This window comes from Moschus berezovskii, chromosome 6 (genome assembly GCF_049115385.1).
Source record: "Moschus berezovskii isolate FMDL1 chromosome 6, NW_MosBer_1.0, whole genome shotgun sequence".
Taxonomy (NCBI): Eukaryota; Metazoa; Chordata; class Mammalia; order Artiodactyla; family Moschidae; genus Moschus; species Moschus berezovskii.
The window spans coordinates 122,993,523-123,014,347 of NC_142465.1; the positions used below are offsets into that span (position 1 = coordinate 122,993,523).

A 20,825-nucleotide genomic window follows, 5' to 3' on the forward strand; every position below is an offset into this window, starting at 1 on the left:
CCACCTGCCCACAGTGGGCCCGCGCACACCAGACCTCCACACCCCAGGCAGCGCCTCGGAACCCCCAGAGCAGGCCCTGCAGGCACTCCCGCCACCCCCGCCTGACCGCCAGGCACACCACTCCCTAGCTGCTGGAAGAGGAACCCAGCAGGGGCAGCCGGCTGGGGGAGGCAGGGTCAGCAAGACGCCCCCCCGATCTGGGGACACCGCAGGGCCCCCACACAGGGTGGTCTGGCCTCAGACAGGCCTCAGGGCGGGGGCTGCAGAGGAGCCTGGAGCCGGAAGGCTGTGTGGCCACAGCAGGAGCAGCCCTTGCAGAAACAGGGGTCTGGGAGCCCGAGTGTGGCCCGCGGGGTACACATGGACCCGGGGGGCCCAGTGCTCACGGTCCCCCTACCGCCCTGGTGGCAGCTGAGCACCCGCTCGCGCTCAGCGGGGCCGTGCTCACCAGCTCCTCTTGTTGTCGAAGAAGAGCACAAGGAAGAGCTTCTCGTCGGCCTTGGTCTGCATGTGCTCGCCGATCTTCAGCACATCCAGCGGCGGGGCCGGGATGGTGACCCCATTGTGGTGGCCGGGCACGCGTGGCATCTTAGGGTCAATGATCTGCAAAGGGAGGGCATGAGGTCACAGCACAGGCCGCGGCCAGACGAGCGGTGGGTGAGAAGGGACGCCAGCCACACCCCGACCCTGAGACCCTGACACCCCAACACCGTGAGACCCCAACTCCGAGACCCCCACAGCCCGACTCCCCGACACCCTGAGACCCAAACTCCGAGACCCCCACACCCCAACTCCCTGACACCCTGACTCCCTGAGACCCCGACTCCACATGGGATTTCCCTGGACACCTGTCCTGGCGGAGCTGGAGTGGCCCCAGGTCTGGGAGCGGGGGACGCGGCCCCGAGGCTCAGTGCCTGTGTGCCCTGACCGGCCGCCTGTACTCACCAGGGCCGGGTACGAGGGGTAGCCGCTGCACTTGGCCCAAACGACCTTCAGGGGCTCGAGGACGGAGGCAGCCGCGTCGGTGGAAATCCACATGCTGTTCTGACCAACCTCTAGGGAGAAGGGCGGAGGAGGGGGAGTCACGGCAGGGCCCTCGGGACGCGCTGGGCCGTGCGCCTAAGATCACCTTGGCACCGGGACCAGCCCAGCACGAGGGCTCAGGAGCCCGGCGGACATGGGTGGCCTGGCGCGGTGTCAGGGTCCCTGCAGCTGTGCCCCTCCCCCACTCCGCAGTCCCGGGCCCCTGGGCTCCGGCACCTCCCGCTCCGCGCAGGGTTGGTGGGTGCGGACTCACCAGCGGCGATGCGCGCCGCCCTGGCGTAGTTCCCGTTCTCGATGCAGGAGATCAGCTCGCTGCGGCCCTCCAGCGTGTGCCTGCGGACCAGGGCCGGCTTGCCGCGGCCGCACTTCGGCGCACTGAAGCTTCAGGGGAAGCGGACAGACAGTCACCACCGGAATGTGGGGCTGCCGGGCGTGGGGGTGTTTGGGGGAGGCAGGGTGGGCTACAGCCACTTTTTTCTGGCTCCACCATGTGGGATCTGTTTCCCAACCAAGGACCAGCCTGGGCCAGGCCGTGAGAGCGCCAGGCCCTAACCACAGGACCACCAGGGAACCCTGGGCCATCACCGTGATAAACCAGGACTGGAGAAAAGGCCCCGTGTGGACGTGACCTATACATTCGCAACTTGTGTTCAACTCTCACGTGGCATCTTCCCCACTTGTGAGCTCCACAGAGCAGGCGGCAGGGAGCAGGCACACCCGGGGCCCACCTGGCATCGCAGAGCGGGCTGCTGCTGGAGGAGATGCTGGACTCGGAGGCGCAGCGGCGGCGGGGCGCAGCGGTCCTCCCCGGGGTGCCGCCCAGCTCCTGCTCCTGCTCTCCCCGCGCGGCCCCAAAGCCATTGGTGAGACCTGGAAAACAGGTGTGCACGCGGCCCTGAGCTCGCCAGCTCTCTGAATCGGGACAGTGCAGACAAACACACCCTGCAACCCATACCCATGCACCCGGTACATGGACAGACGCCTGGAAGCGGGGAAACTGAGTGGAAACACAGATCCCACGAAGGCAAAGAGACACCGGCTATTTCTTCCTGGACACTCCAGTCCCAACCAAGGCCCTGAGCCTGCGAGGGGGCGGGGCAGGCTTCCAGGGGATCTGCACATCCCCAGTGCAGAAACACCTTCTTCCAAAACAAAGCACGAGCAGGGTCCCCAGCCATCCAGAGCCTCTGAGACCCAAGACCAGCGTCTGGTCCGTGCGGGACCCTTGTGTCCGGAAGCCACTGAAACCGACCCTGCCACAGCACACAGGAGGCCAGGAGGCCTGAAGAGCAAGCAGCCCACAAGCCCACGGCATCACACCGCAGGTCGAGGAGGACCTCAGAGCCAACCTCAGGTCCTGCCCCAGAAGTCCATGCCAGCAGGAGGCAGGGAAGACACCGAGCGGCCCACCCGCCGGGTCACAATGTGCCGGGAGCCGGGTCACAATGTGCCGGGAGCCCGAGGCATGTCCAAGGCCGCCCGGCCTGGCCCAGACCCTCTGGGCGACGGCTGCAGGGGGACGTGACTTTTCCCCCAAAAGAAGCCCATTCCTCATGCTTCAAAAACTGAAAAATCCATTTCTTTAAAAATGTTTTGAAGGAGCTGGCTGATTACTGGTTTTCTCATCTGCTGTGCATACTTCTCTGTAAAGAAAGGGAGATGGGGAGACCCTTTTCCAGACAGCAGCAAAGATGCAGGGAGACAGCGCGCTTTCCGCTGCCAACAGAAGGAAGCCCCGCCCACGGTGAGCCGGCCAGTCGGCCGCCCCCTTGCCGGACTTACACCAAGCCAAGCGCCTTTGCCTTTCTACCCAAGTCTTATAAATAAGTAGTAACCACAGGGAGTCAGGGGGGTTACACTCATTTTTGGAACCTGGACCAAACCACCCTGAGAAAGCAAGCGTCTTATCTCGGCCCAGGGGCCAGGTCCCCGGCACAAGCCCTGCACCGGGGACTCCGAGACCCCACTCGCACCCCGGGAGGCCCCCGGACAGCCCCTAACGCGGGGCCAGGCCCAGACACACCCTCAGGGACAGCAGGGCCAAGGGTGCCCAGCCGTGAAGCTGCTGAAGTGGAGCTGGTGGGGCCGCCTTCCCCCACCCCCCGAGGTGCTCAGCTGCCTTTCCTGGCGGAGAGGAGGACCCCAAGAGGGTGACGGGCAGCCTCACCACCTGACAGGCACCTGGCTCCTGGGAAGGGCTCGGTGAGGGGTGAATGGGGCCTGCTGTCCGCGGCCCCAGCACACAGCAGGCGGCGTGAGCCCACCCCACCCAAGGCCCGACAGAGGGCAGGAAAAGGGGGAAAGGGGCCCAGCCCCAGGACACCGAGCGCATCCCGGGGAGACGGCGCTGACAGCCCTGCCCGCGCACACACGCGGTGACGAGCGACGCCAAGGGGGGAGGACCCTGGGGCGGGCAGCTGGGAAACAGGATGCACACCTCCCCGGGACTCAGGGGACACCCCCACCCAGGGTGACGAGTGAGTCAAGCAGAGTCTCCCACACGCTACCCGCTGAGCGGCACACAAGCCCAAGGGCACGAGGCCTGTGGCTGGAGCAGGGCCAGGCTCCACAAGCTGTCCCACGCAGCCCAGAGACCTCGCGGGGCCTGAAGTGACACTGGGCAGGAGCTTGTACAGCATCCCTTTGGAACACCAGAAGTCAGGTCAGGGCCCAGTCAAAAGTGGCTTCGGGGACAGGCCAAAGCCCCCAGGGTCCTTGGGAATCGCAGGCAACACCTCAGATGACAGAGGCACCCAGGATCTCAAACCCCCTTTTCCACCCCAAAGACCGAAGTGCCGAGTGGGGAGCCATGGCCCAACTCGAGACGCTGGTCGGCGGGGCCACAGCGAGCATCCTGAACCTTCACGCCGCGGGAACAGGAGGCCTCCAGGTGCTCCCACAGGTGCGCTGGGCACCGGGGCCCACACGCCAGAGTCTGCCGGCCACACGCGGGGCGCCCCAGGCTCTGGGCCGCAGCCAGCCTCGCAGAGCAGCGGCGGCAGTGCCGGTTATGTTGGTCACAAGCTTTTATTTTTCCTGTTGGCGATGGAATCGCATTTTGGGGGTGTTTTTCCACCTTTCAATGAAAACACAGATGCACAGCAAGTAGGATCCCGACGCCCTGCTCGTGCCCAGACCGGCTCCAAGAAGACGCAGCAGCAGGAAGGCCAGCGGGTCACCCGTCAGGGGATGCCCCCAGGCCCGGGGACAGGATGTCCGCTCCTGGCAGCAGGCATTCGGCCTCCCGGAGACCTGGGGGAGACCGAGGAGCCAGAGAAGAAGCAAGGCGGGTGGCAGAAGCCAGGATGCCAGCGCTAGCAGCAGACAGCCAGGGCGGACGGTGCTGACGCCACGTGGGCTGGGGCAGGGGCGGCCACGCAGTCCTTCCCAAGCCCAGGCCCAGCTCCACCCCAGGTCCTCTCAGAGCCAGTCCGGTGCCGGCCGAGGGCAGGCAAGGTCTCTGTCCACGTCAGTCATCTGTGGAGGCAGCGGCTCCGCGGGCGCCTCGGCCCAAGGCTTCCCTCTGCACGGTCACCCAGGTGCAGGGAGACCACGCGACGTCCCAGCCAGCTTGCGTGCCTGCGGGCGGCCGGATGGGGCGGCCCGGCTCCTCCAGGTGCGGTGTGTGGGTCTGTGTGGCGCTCCCAACGCCATCCACAAGGACGGGGTGACACGCAAGGCTGCGGGGTCCTTCTGCCTTCGCCCATCCGAGGTGAGGAAGAGAGAACAGTTAGGGTCCAAAGAGTGAACTACCCCACGTGTTAGTGGTTAACATGAGCACCTGGAAAACAGCGAAACAGCCGTTGAGTCCACTGAAGGCCCCGCAGACCAGACGCCTCCCTGAGCAGCGCGCACGCCGGAGCCACGCGGCAGGTGTTGTGAGGAGGGGTGGCAGCACGGAGCCCGGCCCGGGCCAAGAGCTGGCGGGCACGGAGGAAGCGGGCAGACAGCACGGGCCCCAGAGACGCAGCTCTGCGAGCAACAGCCGGGGCACCTCCAGCGAGAGGCCCCGTGCCCGGAAGAGAGGCCTTGCTGCGCACAGTGGACGCCGAGGCACAGGAACAGCTCTCTGGGAAAAGCGGAAGGCTGAGAACGCCCACGGCCCAGGACTGCAAAGTCTGCATCCTGGAGCCATGGAGCCCGACAGACGCCCGGGCGAGGCCACGCCAGGGCCGGGGGCCAGGCCAGTCGGCGCTGAGCAGACCCTCAGGACAAACCGCGCACGGAAGACAGAAGACGCTGCGTCTGGAGAGGAAGAAAGGGCTCTGCCTGAGCCGGGCCGCAGGGCCGGCAGCTCTGACGCGCCCAGCCCACTCTCAAGGCCGGAACTGCCTTCCAGAGCTGCCACCAGCCCTGAGAGCCTGCAGCGTCCTTGGCTCAGGGGTGGCAGCAAAGGAGCAACGTGGTTTCTACAGAGACATCTCGGGAGGGAGCCCAGAGGTCCCATAAGTCCAGCAGCCGGAAACCCACAGGGCCACAGGTCCAGAGCTTGGCCACTTAGAGAGGGCACTCAGGGCCTGGCAGTCCCGGCACACCGGCTTTGCCAGGGCCCTGACCACAGGGCGGTTTCTGACTCGCCTCCCAGAGGCAAGGGGGGGCTAGGAGAATCCTAACAACAGAAAACCAAGCCGAGCGTCTCCCACTAAGCCTAGCTGAGAAAGGCCCCTACCACGAAGGGACCCATCTGAACCTGGATCCTGGACACTCACGCAGCCCAGAGAGCTCAAGAGTTCTAACAAGGTACCAAAAATTACCAACTTGGTATCAACCCATCAAAACAAAAGCACTATACTTACTAGAAAGTGTATTATCCGGTAAAACTAGTTAACGTGCACAAGTTTACTCTGGCGACAAGAAGACCGGCCTGTCTATCAAGGTTCAGGAGACACACCTCCGTGAAAGCTGGGCACCTGCCCACCCCGCGGACCCGCGGCTCAAATCCAAGCAGCAGAGGGGAGGACGCATTTCTCCACGTGGCTGTGACCGACGTGCTGACAGCTCACACCACAGCTCCGGTCCGCAGCCAGCACACCTCCGGAGACACCCACAGCACAGCCACCATGAGGGGGACGCGAGGGAGACCCACCGCGAGTTCACCAACATGGAAAGCCCGCGCCTCTGCCGGGAGGGCTGGAAACAGGCTGAGCGCAGCAGAGTGAAGGCGCCCGGTGTAAACGCAGCCTGGGGGACTCCTGAGGAGCGCAGGCACGTGGATGCGCGCTCACCAGACAGACCTCAGCCACAAGAGCGTCTCGATGAACCAGAAGCACAGCCACACTATCTGAGCAGCAGACAGCCGGTGCGCACGAACCAACCAAGCCACACAGGACAGTGAGCGAGCGGGCGGACGGCACGCCGCGGCCACCCGGGCCTGCAGGCCTCAGAAGAGGGGCCCGCCACCCAGCACCCACGCGCCCGCCACTGTCGGGAGCCTCCCAGGGCCAGACGCCCAGGAGGGGACCATCAGGGCCCCCGGCCCTCGGCCACCCTGACGTGCTGCCCCCTCAGGCCTGCGACTGGGCGTTCTTCAAAGAGAAACAGTGTCTGTCTCCGCACATGGACAGCAAAGGGCAAACACCAGCCCCGGATCCCCCCTCCCTGACTCTGCCCGAGACTGGGGCACACGGGTCGGCGCAATTTACCTGTGTCCAGGCGCTTTCCCGGGGACCCCTCCTCCACCTCAGAGTCGCCGCAGCTGCTTCGCGACCTTTTTCTTGGCTGCAGAAGAGTCTCCAACCTCGGAAGGACTACAGACAAAAAGGTTTTGGTCCCTAGCTGAGGAGAAGTTGGCTGGGTTTCAGTGTTCTTGGCAGACTTTGGGGGGCTTACACTTTTCGATTTGCAGAAGAGAACAGAAGTGCGTCTGTTTACATCGCTCGATGGCTCCGCCCCCGGCGCAGCGCCACTATGGGCGAGGGTGGGCTCTGGAGAGTGTCCGCTTAGCAGCGCGCTCTGAGTGCAAGTGCTATGTGACTCATTACCAAATGTGACTCTTTTGGGCAGTTTACTCTGCTCTGGGTGGAGTTCTACTGGGTTGAGGGTTGGTGGTTCTGAGTTAGGCTCCGAGTTTGAAGGAAGAGGTAATGCATCTGATGGTTCAAGTTTAGGGGGAGATTTATCTCCTGAAAAAATTATAAATAAAGTGATTTTTGAAAGCTGATAATTATCAAAGCTATCATAAAACTTACTATAATTGTGAAGTCCACCAAAATACTAATTCAATCAAGGAAACACAGCATCACACATAACTGTCTGCAAGCAGCCGCGGTTACACCGTGGGCGCGTCCCTGACGCCCAGCCGGCGCCTGCACCCAGGGTCCAGAGGCTCCCTGAGGCCATCGCACATGCGCCAGCCCAAGACACCATTCGAGTTCATGACAGTCGCTGCAATCGACAGTCACTTACCTTGAGGAAGAAAAATATGCCACGTAACTAAGGGGGTCTAAGCGGGCACCCCACAGTCCTGACCTGGTCCACAAGGTTAGCAAACAGAAGGAGACAAGCATGTGAATCTCATGTCTGACCGGGCCACTCTAAGTCGACGCCAAAAACCGGGAGCGCTGAGTGGCTGTGAATGCTCCGGAAACCCCACCAGCTCTCAGACTGTGCCACCTTCAGAAACGTGACAATCCAAGCTCGTTATTTTAAATCTGACTTGAAAGATAAAAACACAGTCTTTGGACAAAGACTATCTCAGCCTCTTTAGAAAGGCTTTTAGAAGTTACAAAAAATCAAGAAGCCTGAGAGCCAGTGCATTAGCCCCGAGCCCTGGGTAGCTGAAGAGAGCCGTCCTTGGAGGACGGGGTGGGCACGTCCTCTGGGATAAGCCACTGAGGGTTCCCTCAAATCAAAGCTGAGGCTGGCATCAAGATGTGCACCACAGAACAAGTGACTAAGCAGCACACACGATCACAAAGTCGTCTCTATTGGATGAAGCCTGCAACTCTCCTCAAAGCTATCTGAAACAACACAAGGTTAAAGTTTTCAACTCAAAGTCATTTTGAAAGTGAAAAGCTACACAACTTCAAAGGTTTACTTATGTCTTCGAGCACGTTTTGTGAATTCTCCCAACTGATGGTGAGATGGGCCAACCAGGCTTGGCCCCCAGGAGGGCGGCCGTGGTCAGGCTCCGCCCAGAGCTTTCAGACACCACTCGAGCCTGTGAAGGCTCGTGACACGGCTCGGAAAACGAGGAGACAGCCTTTCCTTGACCAAAGCTGTTAGAAACACCAGTGCAAACAAACGTGCCAACTGGAAACACGTGTGCAGCTGCCAGGGCTCGAGTCCTGCTGATGGTGTGTGGCTGGTGACGAAGCTCCCACCCCCTGCCCTCAGCCGCGCGGGACACTGATCCGTGGGGGTGCTGGGGGCAGGCAGAATGAGCGCTGGACGCTCCCTGGGAGCAGGCCCCCCCCCTTCCCCGGAGAGGCCTCCTCTCCCCACCACCCGGGGCCCCACAGCGGCTCTCGTGCTGACCTGACACCTGAGCTGCTGGCATCCACCTCCGCTTCAGCAGGGGACCCACGCTGCCCCAGAGCCACCCCGCCCTCCGTGGAGGATGCCCCTCCCAGGGCCCCCACTCAGCAGCGGGCCAAGATGACAACCACCCCGCCCCAGGCCTGGGCGCTCCTGCCAGGGCAGCTGCCCCTGGCATACAGGCCCTGAACCCCACGGCCCACGGCACCCACTGTGCCCACACTCTGCCCGCACCAGCCACGGGGGGGGCTAATCAAAAGGGTGCCTCGCTCCTCCTCCCTAAGATGACACTATGGCTCAGGGCTCTGCGTCTGCCCGGGCGGCTCACACATGTGTCCCAGTTGTCCACAGCCTCACGGATGGCAGGGATCACGGCAGAAGGTGCTCAGGTGACCCTGTGCAAACCACCCCCCTCCAGCTGCGGGCCCCTCATGGGCTGCGGACTCCAAGCCTTGGTGTTCTCATCCGTCAGATGGGCACAGTCTGGACGGTGCCCACTATCCGGCGGCCCACAGAGCAGGTGCCAGCCAAGGCTGCTGGGGTCTGCCCTCGGGGTCCACACACTAAACCGACATCCCCGTGGTCACTGGCTCTGGGGCCTGCCTTCAAGGTCCACACACTAGACTGACCATCGCCACGGTCACTGGTTGCTAACGCACCACTCAGCTGCTCGGGAGAAACATTCAGGGAACGTCTGGAATAAATGACGTGATCGCGGCAAAAATGAACACAGAGTCTCAGGACTCGTCAGCATGAAACCTGGCATCTAGAGTCCCACTTGAGGGAACTCACGACGCGCAGATCAGCATGGGCCCTGCCCAGGGCACCCGATGCCACCATCCACACCCCAGGCACTGACCTCCCATGAGACACTTCCAAACCAAAGCTACACTGGACTGGAAACCCGGCCTGGCGCCTCACTGCACACCGTGCCGCCGCCTCTCCCGAGTCAGAGCACCCTCCCCACTACAACTCAGCGGGACCTCGTCATCCAGCCTCAGCTGTGCTGCTCCCAGCAGCCCCTACCCCTCTGGGGAAGGAGAGGGCCCAGTCCTGAGCAGCAAAGACAGAGCCTCAGCCTGGGACTGGACCAAAGGTGCAGAGCAGGAGGCAGACGCCCCTCTGAGGCCCACAGCCATGCCCTCCTGACTGTTCAGGCCACCACTGCTCAAGGAAACCAACCTGGAAACTGAAGACCCGCCTGCAAGGATCCCCGCTGACCACGGGGCGGTCACGGCCACCGCCCCTCCAGCCTGCCCCGGGTCTCTCTCCTCGTCAGGGTTTCCAGTGGAAACCCCGTGAGCACCCAATTACAACTGAGACGTTGAGAAACCACTGCCATTTCAGGAATGATGGAGGATACTGAGCGACTTCTGCCCCAAGACCGTGTTCCCAAGCATGTCCCTGCACTCCTGCACACACGGCCGCCTCCGCGGTCTGCACCAACCACTGTTCCCACAGACACCCCCCAGCACTGCTGCCTGTCACCTCAAGGGGGCACCCCTACCCATGCTGCTGGCCAGCCACTTCCACCACACCGCTCCTCCCACACGCCCTTTCCAGCTGGCCCTGCTCAGACCTCTAATGTAGGCCCAGCCCCAGAGCAGCATGAGGGGCCACAGGGTCACGCACATAGCGGGAAAGCTCAGAGAAGCTGCTCTGTCAAATGGTAAACCAACCTGGTGACCCATTCTCCCCTAAGAAGGGAGATGCACGCCCTCACCCCGAGGGGCACCGAGGGCAGCAGGAGTGGCTGGGAGGAGACTGCCCCCACTGGGCCCCCCGCCCCAGGTCCTAATGACCAGGGCCACCCTGAGGCCTGAGAACCCCGAGGACACAGAAGGGCACAGCCGGGGAGCCCAGCTAGACCCGGCTGCCAAAGGTCCCCAAGAGCAAGGGCTGCTTGGAACCAAACCCACAGGAAGGGCCAGTGTGGTGATGGCAGGGAGGCCCCAGACTCTACAGTCCAAGCGTGCGTCCTGTCCCTGAGCAGAGACGCTCCAGAGCCTGCAACTGAGTGCACGGCCACCCAGGCAGAGGGCATCACGAGGGGACCCCGCCCCACTGCACCATCACCTTCTCCGAGCAGAGAAAGCTTAGGGATCCAGGTCCTACCCGCTGCTCTTCAGGCAGCCGGACCGCAGGACACCACCGGACCAGAGTGGCCCACCCGCTCACGGGCACCACAGAGACGTGGCATCACTGCCAGGACGAGGCGGGGCCGCAAGGCCAGCGCACAGCCGCAGAGACCGCGGTTCTCCTCTCGGGGGGAGCTGCAGAACCGCCACCCACGGCCTGTCGCTAACCGCTTTGCTCTTCTCATTTGGACAAAGTGGTAAAGACTCGGACCACACCCAGCTGCTCAGAGCCGTGCAGGGAGGGAGCCCGAGCCTGCAGTCTGTGATGCTGCCTGAGATGCCCAACTCCCTAGTAAGGCGAGGAGGGCAAGGGGGGGGACCCTCCACCGCCAGAAGGGCACCTGAAGGGCACCTCCAGGAGCCCAGGCTGGGCCCGGGCTGTCCCAGGGAGGGGCCCCTACGGCGCGCATCCCACCCACGGGAGCACAGGGCCGCCGGAGGGCCCTGCCACCGTGCACACCCTCAGAGAGGAGCTGAAGTCAGTCCTCCCCCACCCCGCGCAGCCTCGCCAGGCCACCGGGCACCTGCTAGGAGACTCTGCTCCATGTTCCCACCCGGCACACCAGCCCCTCAGTCTCCGACCGCCCTGCAAGGCTGTGGACAACCTGAACCGTGCTCGAGAAACAAACCCCATTTCACGCCTAATGTTTTTAAGTGGCCACACGCGGCGCGAACAGGACGACACCCCGGCCTCAGCCCGGAGCGTCTCCGAGCGCTTACCTTCCTCCGCAGCCTCCTGCCCCCGCGGAGCACCGTCCTCTTCTGAGCCTGCAGTACCTGACTCCGCGGCTGGGGGCTGGCTGTGCTGCTGGCTCAGCTTGCTCCGCAGGACGGCAATCTCCTTCTTCAGCAGCTTGGCCCGCTTGCTCCGTGACCCACTGGACTTCATGGCACATGTGAGGTCCAGCATGTCCAGCAGCTCCCTCAGCTGCTCCTCCAGGACCATGTGGGCCCTGTTGGCCGGGTTCAGCAACCTGTCCACTGGAGGCAGAGACATGGCCATCAGCCACCACATGGGCATCACCAATCTGAGACCACCTCACCAAGGACCCCACCCTCACATGGCGCCTACTGGCTGCGCGCCACTGGCAGACACGGGAGCCGGGGCCGCACCCGGGGACACTGAGCCTGCCCGCCAAGACCAGGCACCCAGACCAAGAAAGGGCCGGAAAGAGGTCCAGACTCGCCAGGGGCACCAGCTTGGGGCCACGTGCGTCTGAGTCTGAGTCTCAGTCCCAGATTGTTACGTGGCTTCTTTTAAACTGGCCTGCAAAGTTCACAGGTAATTCGGCGTTTAAGGTGTATTTGTAAGAAAAATCCTTAACAAAATTTCAATTTCAGCCAAACACCAAAACATATAAAGTAGACTACCTTACATCAGTGAGAAGCGGCTAAGAAACTAAATAAGCCTAGAGAAGCCCATGCGAACAGAACTGAGACAAAAAACACGGCAGCACAGCCATCAGACAAGGAGATGCCCCACGCTCCACAGACAAACCTCTCCCTAAAGCACCCGCCTCATCACGAGAAGAACAAGACGCCAGTACAGAGAATCAATAATGTGTCCTAACAAAACGCCACAGATAAGAAGATTCACAGCAAGAAATCTCATCTCATCTGAATGCCTCAGAGCATCTGGCTTGCCCTCGGGCAGAGGACACCACGGGGAGGGGCCTGGGGCCGCCCAAACGCAGAAGGGACACAGCTGCACTTCTCGCCCCAGTCCATCCTTCGTGAAAGCCTGTGCACGGAAATGGACGCAGAGACTCAAGGTGACTCGCCCGGCCACTTCCTGCAAGGCCAGCGCCCCTTCCCGACCCAGAACACTCAGCTGGGGGAGGGGGGAGGTCCGCTTCCAAGGACCCGGGAGAGCCAGCGGACACAGGGCATCCCTCCCGAAGCCACCTCGTGAGGTAGGCAAACCCCAGCAAGGAGGGCCTGCGCCTGTTCCCTGCTCCCTCGCCAGGGGCTTCCTCCACCACAGGACATCCTCACAGACCCCCAAGTCCACCTGCACACACGGCCCGAGCAACACTGCTCCCTGGTCTGTATCAGGGGCTGTCCCACTCGGGCCAGAGCTCACGTGTCTCTCAAGTGGGCACCTGAAACGTGGCTGCTCTCAGCAGAGATGTGCTGAGTGTAAGGTACATGCTACATGGCAAACAGAGAACGAGAAGCCAGTAAAAGCAACCCTCTGTAACTCCTGTGTCATTTACACGTTAAAATCACAATACCCAGGTATCCTAGGTTAAAGGTGATGCAAACACAAGTCCTCATGAGACTCCTAGGAAACCTCAAGCCAGCGTGCAGCTCGCATCCCACCCCCTGAGCCTGCACTCCAGCGACAGGGAAAGTGCCCCACCACCTGCTCCTGAATGGTGGTGCTCACCCTCATCCCAGGAGAAAGGCCGTCGGGGGGCCGGGGGCGGCCGCTCCGGCAGATGCATCCCCGAGGCCTCGTCGAAGCCGACGCTGTCCGCCTGGCGCCGGGCCTGCCTGAGCACCACGCCACCCTGGTCGCGCAGCCGCACGGCGGCCCGGTAGAACACCGTGTCCTTGGCATTGTACTGCATGCAGTTGTCCACGATGAGGTCAAAGTCTTCTTCCAGCTCCCTGAGTGTCCGGTACCCCTGTGCTTCTAGCCGCTTCCTCATTGTGGCAAAGTCCATGGGGCGTTTGATGTGATCCAGATAATCCGGGACCTGATTTCAGGGAACAAAGCAACCGTTTACAGACACAACCAGATTCATGCACTCCACGTAACCAGGACACCCGTCATGCACATATATATACACACACAGGCTCACACACATGCTCACGCAGTACCGCAGGACAGCCCAGCTCCTCTGGCTGGACACGCAGCAACTGGGAGGGGTCCTTCCACGTCACCTGGGTCACTGCAGACCCGAGGGAGGCGAGCACACCTACCTCCTTCAAGCTCACTGGCTGGGCGAATATGCGGGCCGGGTCCTTCTCCTGCAGCTGGTCCAGCACGGAACGCAGCAGCACAGTGAGCGGGGTCAGCCGCAGCTCCAAGGCCATCTGCTCCACCTTCACCTGGGGGCCAGCGCACCAGGGCTCAGCGCCCAAGGGGACGCCCTCCGAGGAGCCACCTCCCACCTCGAGGGCACAGCACGGTCCAGGGGCCAATGGAGGTCCACATTAAAGGCACAAACGGTACCCACCTCCTGCTCACACCTCCTGGGACCCGCTGGACACCACAAAAACCCCACCCAGCCAGTCTCCTTCACGGCAGAGATCGGTGTCAGCCCCTAAAGCCACCAGCACCCCTCACCAGAGAGGACCTCTCAGAGGAAACAGGGGCAAGGACGGTGGGGCCCAGCGGAAGCGGCTCCTTCCTCGGACGCCCCGCCACGCCCTGCCACGGGACGCCACGCCCCCGCAGCCTCACCTGCTCCCGCTTGAGCTTCTCGCGCTTGCGCAGAAGCTCGATGAGCAGGCGCGCGCGCTCCAGGTCGTGCCGCAGCCGCTGCCAGTACTTGAGCTTCTCTTTGGCGGCTTGAATCTCCTCATCGTTCTCTCTCTGAGAAGAAGAATGGAGTCGACCTTGTCCGCAGCACAGACACACGCGGGGAGGGCTCCGCGGCTCAGCCCCTCGCCCCCTCCCCAGGGAGCCTCCTCCCCAGGGGCACAGGCTCGCCCGGCGCTGGCTCAGCTGCAGGCCAGCGCTGCGCCAGGGGTGGGGCCGGGCAGGAGCGCGCGCGCCCAGGGCGCCCTGACCGCAGCCTGCCGCCCGGCGCAGCCTTGCCCAGGGCGCCCCCCTCACCGGCCAGGCCGCCCAGTGCTTCCACCTGCACCCCACCACCAGTGCCCGCATCCCCGGCCTCGCCCCCCTCCCTCCCCGAGCTCCTCCCAGGACTTGGGGTCCTCAAAGCACGCCTCCTGGAGGGGCTCAGGGCTGCCCGCCCCCAGCCCCAGGGGCCGCATGTGCCGGCCTCTCAGCGCACCTGCAGGCTGTCCCACCACCGCTCCTCCCACACCCCCCACCAAGGCTCCAGGCGGGAGTCTGGGGCCCTCCCAGTCAAGGCCACCCGGAAGCCGCTTTCCAGAACGCTCCGCACAAGCTTCAGGCCCTCTTCTCTCCTCAGCCTCCTCTGCCCCGTGGGGCCCACCCCCATCCAGAGCGAGCTGTAACAGCGCAGCCATCTGGCCGCGTCCGCAGCCCCCAACCCCTATCCCAGTGCAGACCCTGAACCCTGGCAGCAGAGAGCACTCTGCTCTGAGAGGATCGACCCCTAAGGCTGACGCTGCCTTCCAGGACCTCAAGGTCTGAAGGCAAAGAACCCGTGGCCAGAGTTTCAAGGCCCTTCTCGCTCTACTGGGAAAGGCAGCAGAGGGGCCCATGCAGGAGGCCGGGCGCAGGGACAGAGCCGGGCCTGAGCCTCCCCTCCGCCGGCATCCTCCAGTTCTACCAGATTCCAATCACTGGCTTGTTTTTACGTTATTTGAAATTCTCAGGCATCAAACAGAAATTAACAGTAACATCAGCTGTACAAACAAGGCCAGTAAACACATTAAACGATGAGTTCAGAAAACCAAATTCCCTGAGGTATATGAAATCATCTTGTTCATCAATTCGAAAGACACTGAAAATATCGGCTCCAAGGACGTCTAGCCTGGTGGCCCACGTGAGACAGAGCAAAGCAGCAAGTCCCCAGAAACCTCTGGTGCCCACCTGCGGTGCCCGCCGCTGGCTGCAGGACCACAGGCCCTGCCTCCGACACAGCGCCCTAGCCAAGCAGGAACCTGCAGGGAGGACCTGACCACGCCCCACGCTTCTGTGTACAGAAGGGCCTGCCTTTCTGACTCTGCACAAGCAGTCTAATTCCTGCGTGAAACCAACCCCGGAAGGTTCTGTACACTGGGGGAGTACTGCCGTCATTTCTGGTTTCAAGCAGCTACTGAGAGAGCTCTGAGAAGACTGTCGGCAGCCCAGCCACGCTCACCACAGAAGGAGGGGAACAAACCCAGCACCTAGAAGTGAGACGGAGAGAACCCCCAACCCCACAGGGTCAACACCAACTGGGTCAAACCAGCACCCCGGCTGGGGACAGGGCAGGCCAGCTCTGCGTCGTGAGGACCCCACATATCAGGCCGACTCCCAGGACACGAGCAAGGGTGGGAGACCCTGAGGGACAGCCAGCTCGCCCCGCCATGCCACCAGCAGCCGCGGTGTGGACAGTAGCTCATCAGGACAACCAGCTGTCTGAAAGCCCCCAGAAAGTGAACGGGGGACGCCCTCCCACCACAGGGCGCGTCAGGGGGAGCTGGTGGACGTGAGCACTCAAGGGCGGGTGGGACAGGAGCCGCACCCCCCTCCCCCCCCTGCCAGCACATGCCCGCAGGCCCCCAGCCCGCTCTGCAGGACGGAACCACCACGGGGACCTACAGAGACCAGGGCTCCATGGGCCCAGGAGAGACCACCGAGGAGGCAGGGGCCAGGAGCGTCCAGCCACCGAAGCACCTCATCCCGTCCAGCCCAGCTCATCCCGTCTGTCTGTCCGTCCCTGACTGGAAGGTCTGCCGTGAGACAGAAGAGCTGCACCTGGCCTCTCCCAGGGCCCAGCTCAGGGGAGACGCCCAAACACACAGACTAGTGAGTCACGTTAAACTCTAATACCAAGCATTTTTAAAGTTTCAAAAATCATCAAAATCACATCAAGCCTTCGACAGTCCATGTGGAACGTAAACGGGTTGCCCCCAAAAGCCAACCTTGGCTAGCATGGGGTGGGAAGCAAGAGGTAGTGCCGCCCTCCCACCTACCCCACGATGGGAAGCTCCCGGCCATTCCAGGGTGGCGGGGGGCGGCAGACCCCCACCCGTGGCCCTGCCCACACAGGCTGCACTGCTGAGCTCACTACCACCACGTCAGGACTGGCCCCTGGTCAAGACCGGGTGCACCTCACTCTGAATCTCTGTGGTTCCTTCCAATTCCTTCGGCCAAGAGAACTGACCCTTCTGTTTCCTGTTCATGAATTTTCCTGTCTTACGAATTTCCCTCCTGTGTGGCAGGACGTGAGTAGAATACCACTGCTCCCAAACCCACGTGCTGACCCTGGGAGTGTGCGCTCCCTTGGGTGCGGGCAGGCCCCTCACGCACCCCAACCTCGGCCCAGGTCCCGCTTCCCACGCGACTGCCCCGCCAGCCCAACCCCAGAGCAGACTCCCAGCTCTGCGCTCTCCACACCTCCCACTGCTCCCCCGCCACCGGGCTGAGGACAAAGGCCCCCATCTACCATCCCTAATCCCATCTCGAGATGTCCTCTGCCTAACTCGCCACCCCCAAGGTCCAGCACCCTCTCCGAGCACCCAAAGGCCTTGCGGGCTCTGCCCTGCCCCCCTTCCTGGAGCTCCCGAGGCAGCACCGAGCCAGCCAGCCACCTCAGTCCCCACGGTTCCAGCCCTACAGCCCCCTGGACTCTCCCCAAGCCCAGGTCCTGACAGAGACAGAACCCTGTGTCCAGCAGGGAGGAGGGGGAGCACACGGCCTCCCCAAGACCCAGGAGGGGCGTAAGGTTCAGGGTGAGCGTCCCCACCCCAGGGTGGGCAGCAGGACTTGACACAGCTGGCAGCAGTCCTAAAGCTGGACGTAGCAAGCAAGAGGCGGGGAGCCGGGCACCTGACCCCACCAGCCCCTCTGCGCGTGTCCTCCCCAGAGGGGTGGGGGGGCAGGGAGTGGTGAGTCTGCACAGCTGTGCCCGTCTCGGGGGAGGGGACTCAGAGGGCACCGCAGGCACCAGCGCCGCAGGGCGGGGGGACCTGACCCGCCCGTCACACCCGGGAGCGCCAGGTGCAAGGAGCAGCCCCGCGGCGTGTGGAGCCTCCTTCCCCGGAGACGGGAGGCGGGTCAGGGGCACGGCCCGCCCCGCAGTCGCCCAGAAATCCCACACTCCTCTGGATTTCAAAAAGCACTAGAAAGACAGCAGAATCCAAGCGTTTCTTTTTAAACGAGCATTTACGTGTGTCGGCACCACAGGCCTGGGGAGGCAAAGAGGCAGAGCCCTGTCCAGGCCGGGGCGGCGCAAGGAGCGCACGGAAGGCGGCGCACGGGGCGGAAAAGCGGCGGCTCTCGGGACGACGCGAAGGAACGGGCGGCCGCATCGCTCCCCGTCAGACCCGCAGGCCTGCCCCGACCGGAACTCGGCGGGGGGCTCCCCGCGCCACGGAACCCCGCTGCCAGCCCAGGGGCACCGCGTCCCCTGCACTCGCTCGGGCATCGTGGCTCGCGGAGCCTTCCGGACGACGTGCTGGGCGGCCCACACAGGGCGACGGGAACCGGCAGAGGAGGCCCTGCCGCGCGCGCGCGCAGCGGGAAGAGCAGGCTCTGCCCGGCCCTGAGGCCCGCCCTCAGCTCCAGCGGCGGCCGGGCCCCACGAAGCCGGCTTCTCCCTTCCTAAACCCGCCTTTCAGAAAAGCGCTCCGAACGTCAGCCGGCCTGTGACCCCGCGGCAGCTACTGTGGAGGAAGGCATGCGTCTCGCCCCGGCCGCCCCTCCTGCGCACGGGTCCCTGCCCCGGGGCCCCGGCACGCCCACCGGGCGCTCAGCTGGCAGAGGCTCCCCCGCGCCCCCAGGGGCAGGGCCAGGAAAGGCCAGCACAGCGCGGGGCCGAGGGGCACCTCGGACGGAGGCTCCGCCTGCCGCCCCGGCCGAACACCGCGTCCCGGCCCCGGCGGGCCACGTACCTGCTGCGAGCTTCTGTGGGACTGCAGGCTGGACTGGAGTCTGCGCAGCAGCGGGGCTCCGTTCCTGGACAGCCTTTTGAGGAGCCAGTAGCTGTGGGCGCGCTCAACAAACTGCTTCTTCCGCTGAATGGCCACCTGATTCGCAATCCTATTTAATCTAGAACACGGAAAAACTCAGGGTTTAGCTATGAAGCAGGACGTGGACACGTTATCACGGAGACTGGAAACAACAGTGGCACAGCTAACAAACCGTGTGCCTGCCCCTGCCTTCCCCCCGCCCCACACCACCACCACCTGCCTCCCGGCTCCGCCTGCCTGCGGGCCACGTCCCCGCAACTGCCACTCAGCTCAGTACCCAAGGACCCCGGGTGTCCCCCGCTCTGAGTCCTCAGGCCACGTGTCCAAGGACCCCGGGTGTCCCCACCCCCTCTAATCCCTCAGGCCACGCGTCCAAGGACCCCCGGGTGTCTCCGCTCTGATCCCTCAGGTCATGTGTCCAAGGACCCCGGGTGTCCCCACCCCCGAGCCCTCAGTTCACGCGTCTAAGCACCCCGGGTGTCCCCTCCTCTTCTGAGCCCTCAGGCCACAAGTCCAAGGACCCCAGGTGTCACCCCTGTGAGCCCTCAGGTCATGTATCCAATGACCGCAGGTGTCCCCACCCCCGAGGCCTCAGCTCATGCATCCAAGGACCCCGGGTGTCCCCCCTCGACCCCGAGCCCTCAGGCCACGCGTCCTGGGACCCCGGGTGCCCCCGCCCCCCGAGCCGCGCATGCTCACACACCAACCTCCCCCAGGCGGGAGAGGCCCTGCAGGATGGCTCCTGTCAGGGGGCCCCGGTCCCCACAGGACAAAACGTTATGGGTCGGTAGGCTGCAGGCAGCAGCTGCTGGGGGTGGGGTCGGCTCCTCGTCAAAAAACGAGCGTGAGCGTCTCCAGGCCTCGTGGCAAGACCATCGTTTCAGAGACTGTAAAACGCCAAGGATTTTAAGGACACACGCGGGGACACAAAGGGCTTCACACCCTTGCAGGCCGGCTTCTGACCCCTGCCGTCGCCCCTCCTGGAAAACAAGCCTCCCGAAGACAACAAATGCAGGCTAAAGACGAAAACGCAACGGGGCCAGGAGGCGTCCTCCCGGCACACCGGACATCAACATTCCAGGGCGGAAATTAAAGAAATCTAAAAGGACACCTTCTAAGGAGTGCGATTCCTAAATCGTACGGAACTGTGCTGACGCAACGGCTCCGCCGTGTCCAGGCCCACAACGCTCCTTCTCATTAAGGCAATGGCCGCGTGCCGCTCAGGGTGGCCCTGCCCAGGGCCTCTGCTGGCGGCCGAGGAGCCCAGCGAGGGGCAGCTCCACCCAGCCACAGCAGCCCGGCGTGCCCACAGGCCCGCCCGCTCACACGGTGCTGGCTCCAGCGGCAGCCAGAGCGTCCCCGCGGCCCCTCAACGGCTCCAGCAGAAGGCGCTGGGGACCCCAGGCCCCTCCTCTGCAGGGGCGCTGTGCTCGTCGGGGGCACCAGCAGGCGCCCTTCCGCTGGCTCTGTCTGCACCCCGTGACCGCCACCTGCCTCAGGGCCAGTCACGAGCAGGCATCTTTACACACGGAGCACACGCAGACGGGCGCGCCCACACGTAGACGCGCTCGCCCACAGATGCATCCGGGCGCCCACACGCAGACGGGCGCGCCCACAGACGCAGACGGGCGCGCCCACACGCAGACGGGCGCGCCCACAGACGCAGACGGGAGCGCCCACACGTAGACGCGCTTGCCCACAGATGCAGACGGGCGCGACCACACGTAGACGCGCTCGCCCACAGATGCATCCGGGCGCCCACACGCAGACGGGCGCGCCCACAGACGCAGACGGGCGCGCACACACGCAGACGGGCGCGCCCACAGACGCAGACGGGAGCGCCCACACGTAGACGCGCTTGCCCACAGATGCAGACGGGCGCGACCACACGTAGACGCGCTCGCCCACAGATGCATCCGGGCGCCCACACGCAGACGGGCGCGCACACGCAGACAGGCGCGCCCACAGACGCAGACGGGCGCGCCCACAGACGCAGACGGGCGCCCACACGCAGACGGGTGCGCACACACAGACAGGCGCGCCCACAGACGCAGACGGGAGCGCCCACACGTAGATGCGCTTGCCCACAGATGCATCCGGGCGCCCACACTCAGATGGGCGCTCACACACGCAGACGAGCACTTAACACATGCAGACGGGCGCACCCACACACGCAGACGGGCACGCACACACACTCAGACGGGCGCTCACACGCAGACGGGCGCGCACACACACCCAGACGGGCACTCACACACCCAGACGGGCGCGCCCACACAGGCAGATGGACGCTCACACACGCAGACGCGCTCACCCACACACGCAGACGGGCACTCACACGCAGACGGGCACGCACACACACTCAGACGGGCGCTCACACGCAGACGG

General features: G+C 63.8%; 1 protein-coding gene across 7 annotated transcripts in view; it reads right to left on the reverse strand.

The window, feature by feature from the left end:
* BRD1 (bromodomain containing 1) overlaps nt 1-20,825 on the reverse strand; it is a 35,397-nt gene that overhangs the window by 1,163 nt on the left and 13,409 nt on the right. For 2 of the 7 annotated variants that reach the window (XM_055394675.2, XM_055394676.2), the window contains 10 exons: nt 18,363-18,519; nt 14,071-14,202; nt 13,587-13,715; nt 13,048-13,360; nt 11,379-11,639; nt 6,687-7,166; nt 1,773-1,914; nt 1,298-1,425; nt 946-1,055; nt 449-603 (listed from right to left, as the gene is read on the reverse strand). In XM_055394675.2, the coding sequence (XP_055250650.1) occupies nt 449-603; nt 946-1,055; nt 1,298-1,425; nt 1,773-1,914; nt 6,687-7,166; nt 11,379-11,639; nt 13,048-13,360; nt 13,587-13,715; nt 14,071-14,202; nt 18,363-18,519 (2,007 nt within the window). Of the gene's footprint in view, nt 1-448; nt 604-945; nt 1,056-1,297; nt 1,426-1,772; nt 1,915-3,558; nt 4,826-6,686; nt 7,167-11,378; nt 11,640-13,047; nt 13,361-13,586; nt 13,716-14,070; nt 14,203-18,362; nt 18,520-20,825 lie in introns of those variants that run through there. The other 5 variants (XM_055394677.2, XR_016037731.1, XM_055394678.2 and 2 more) reach the window with 5 other exon arrangements.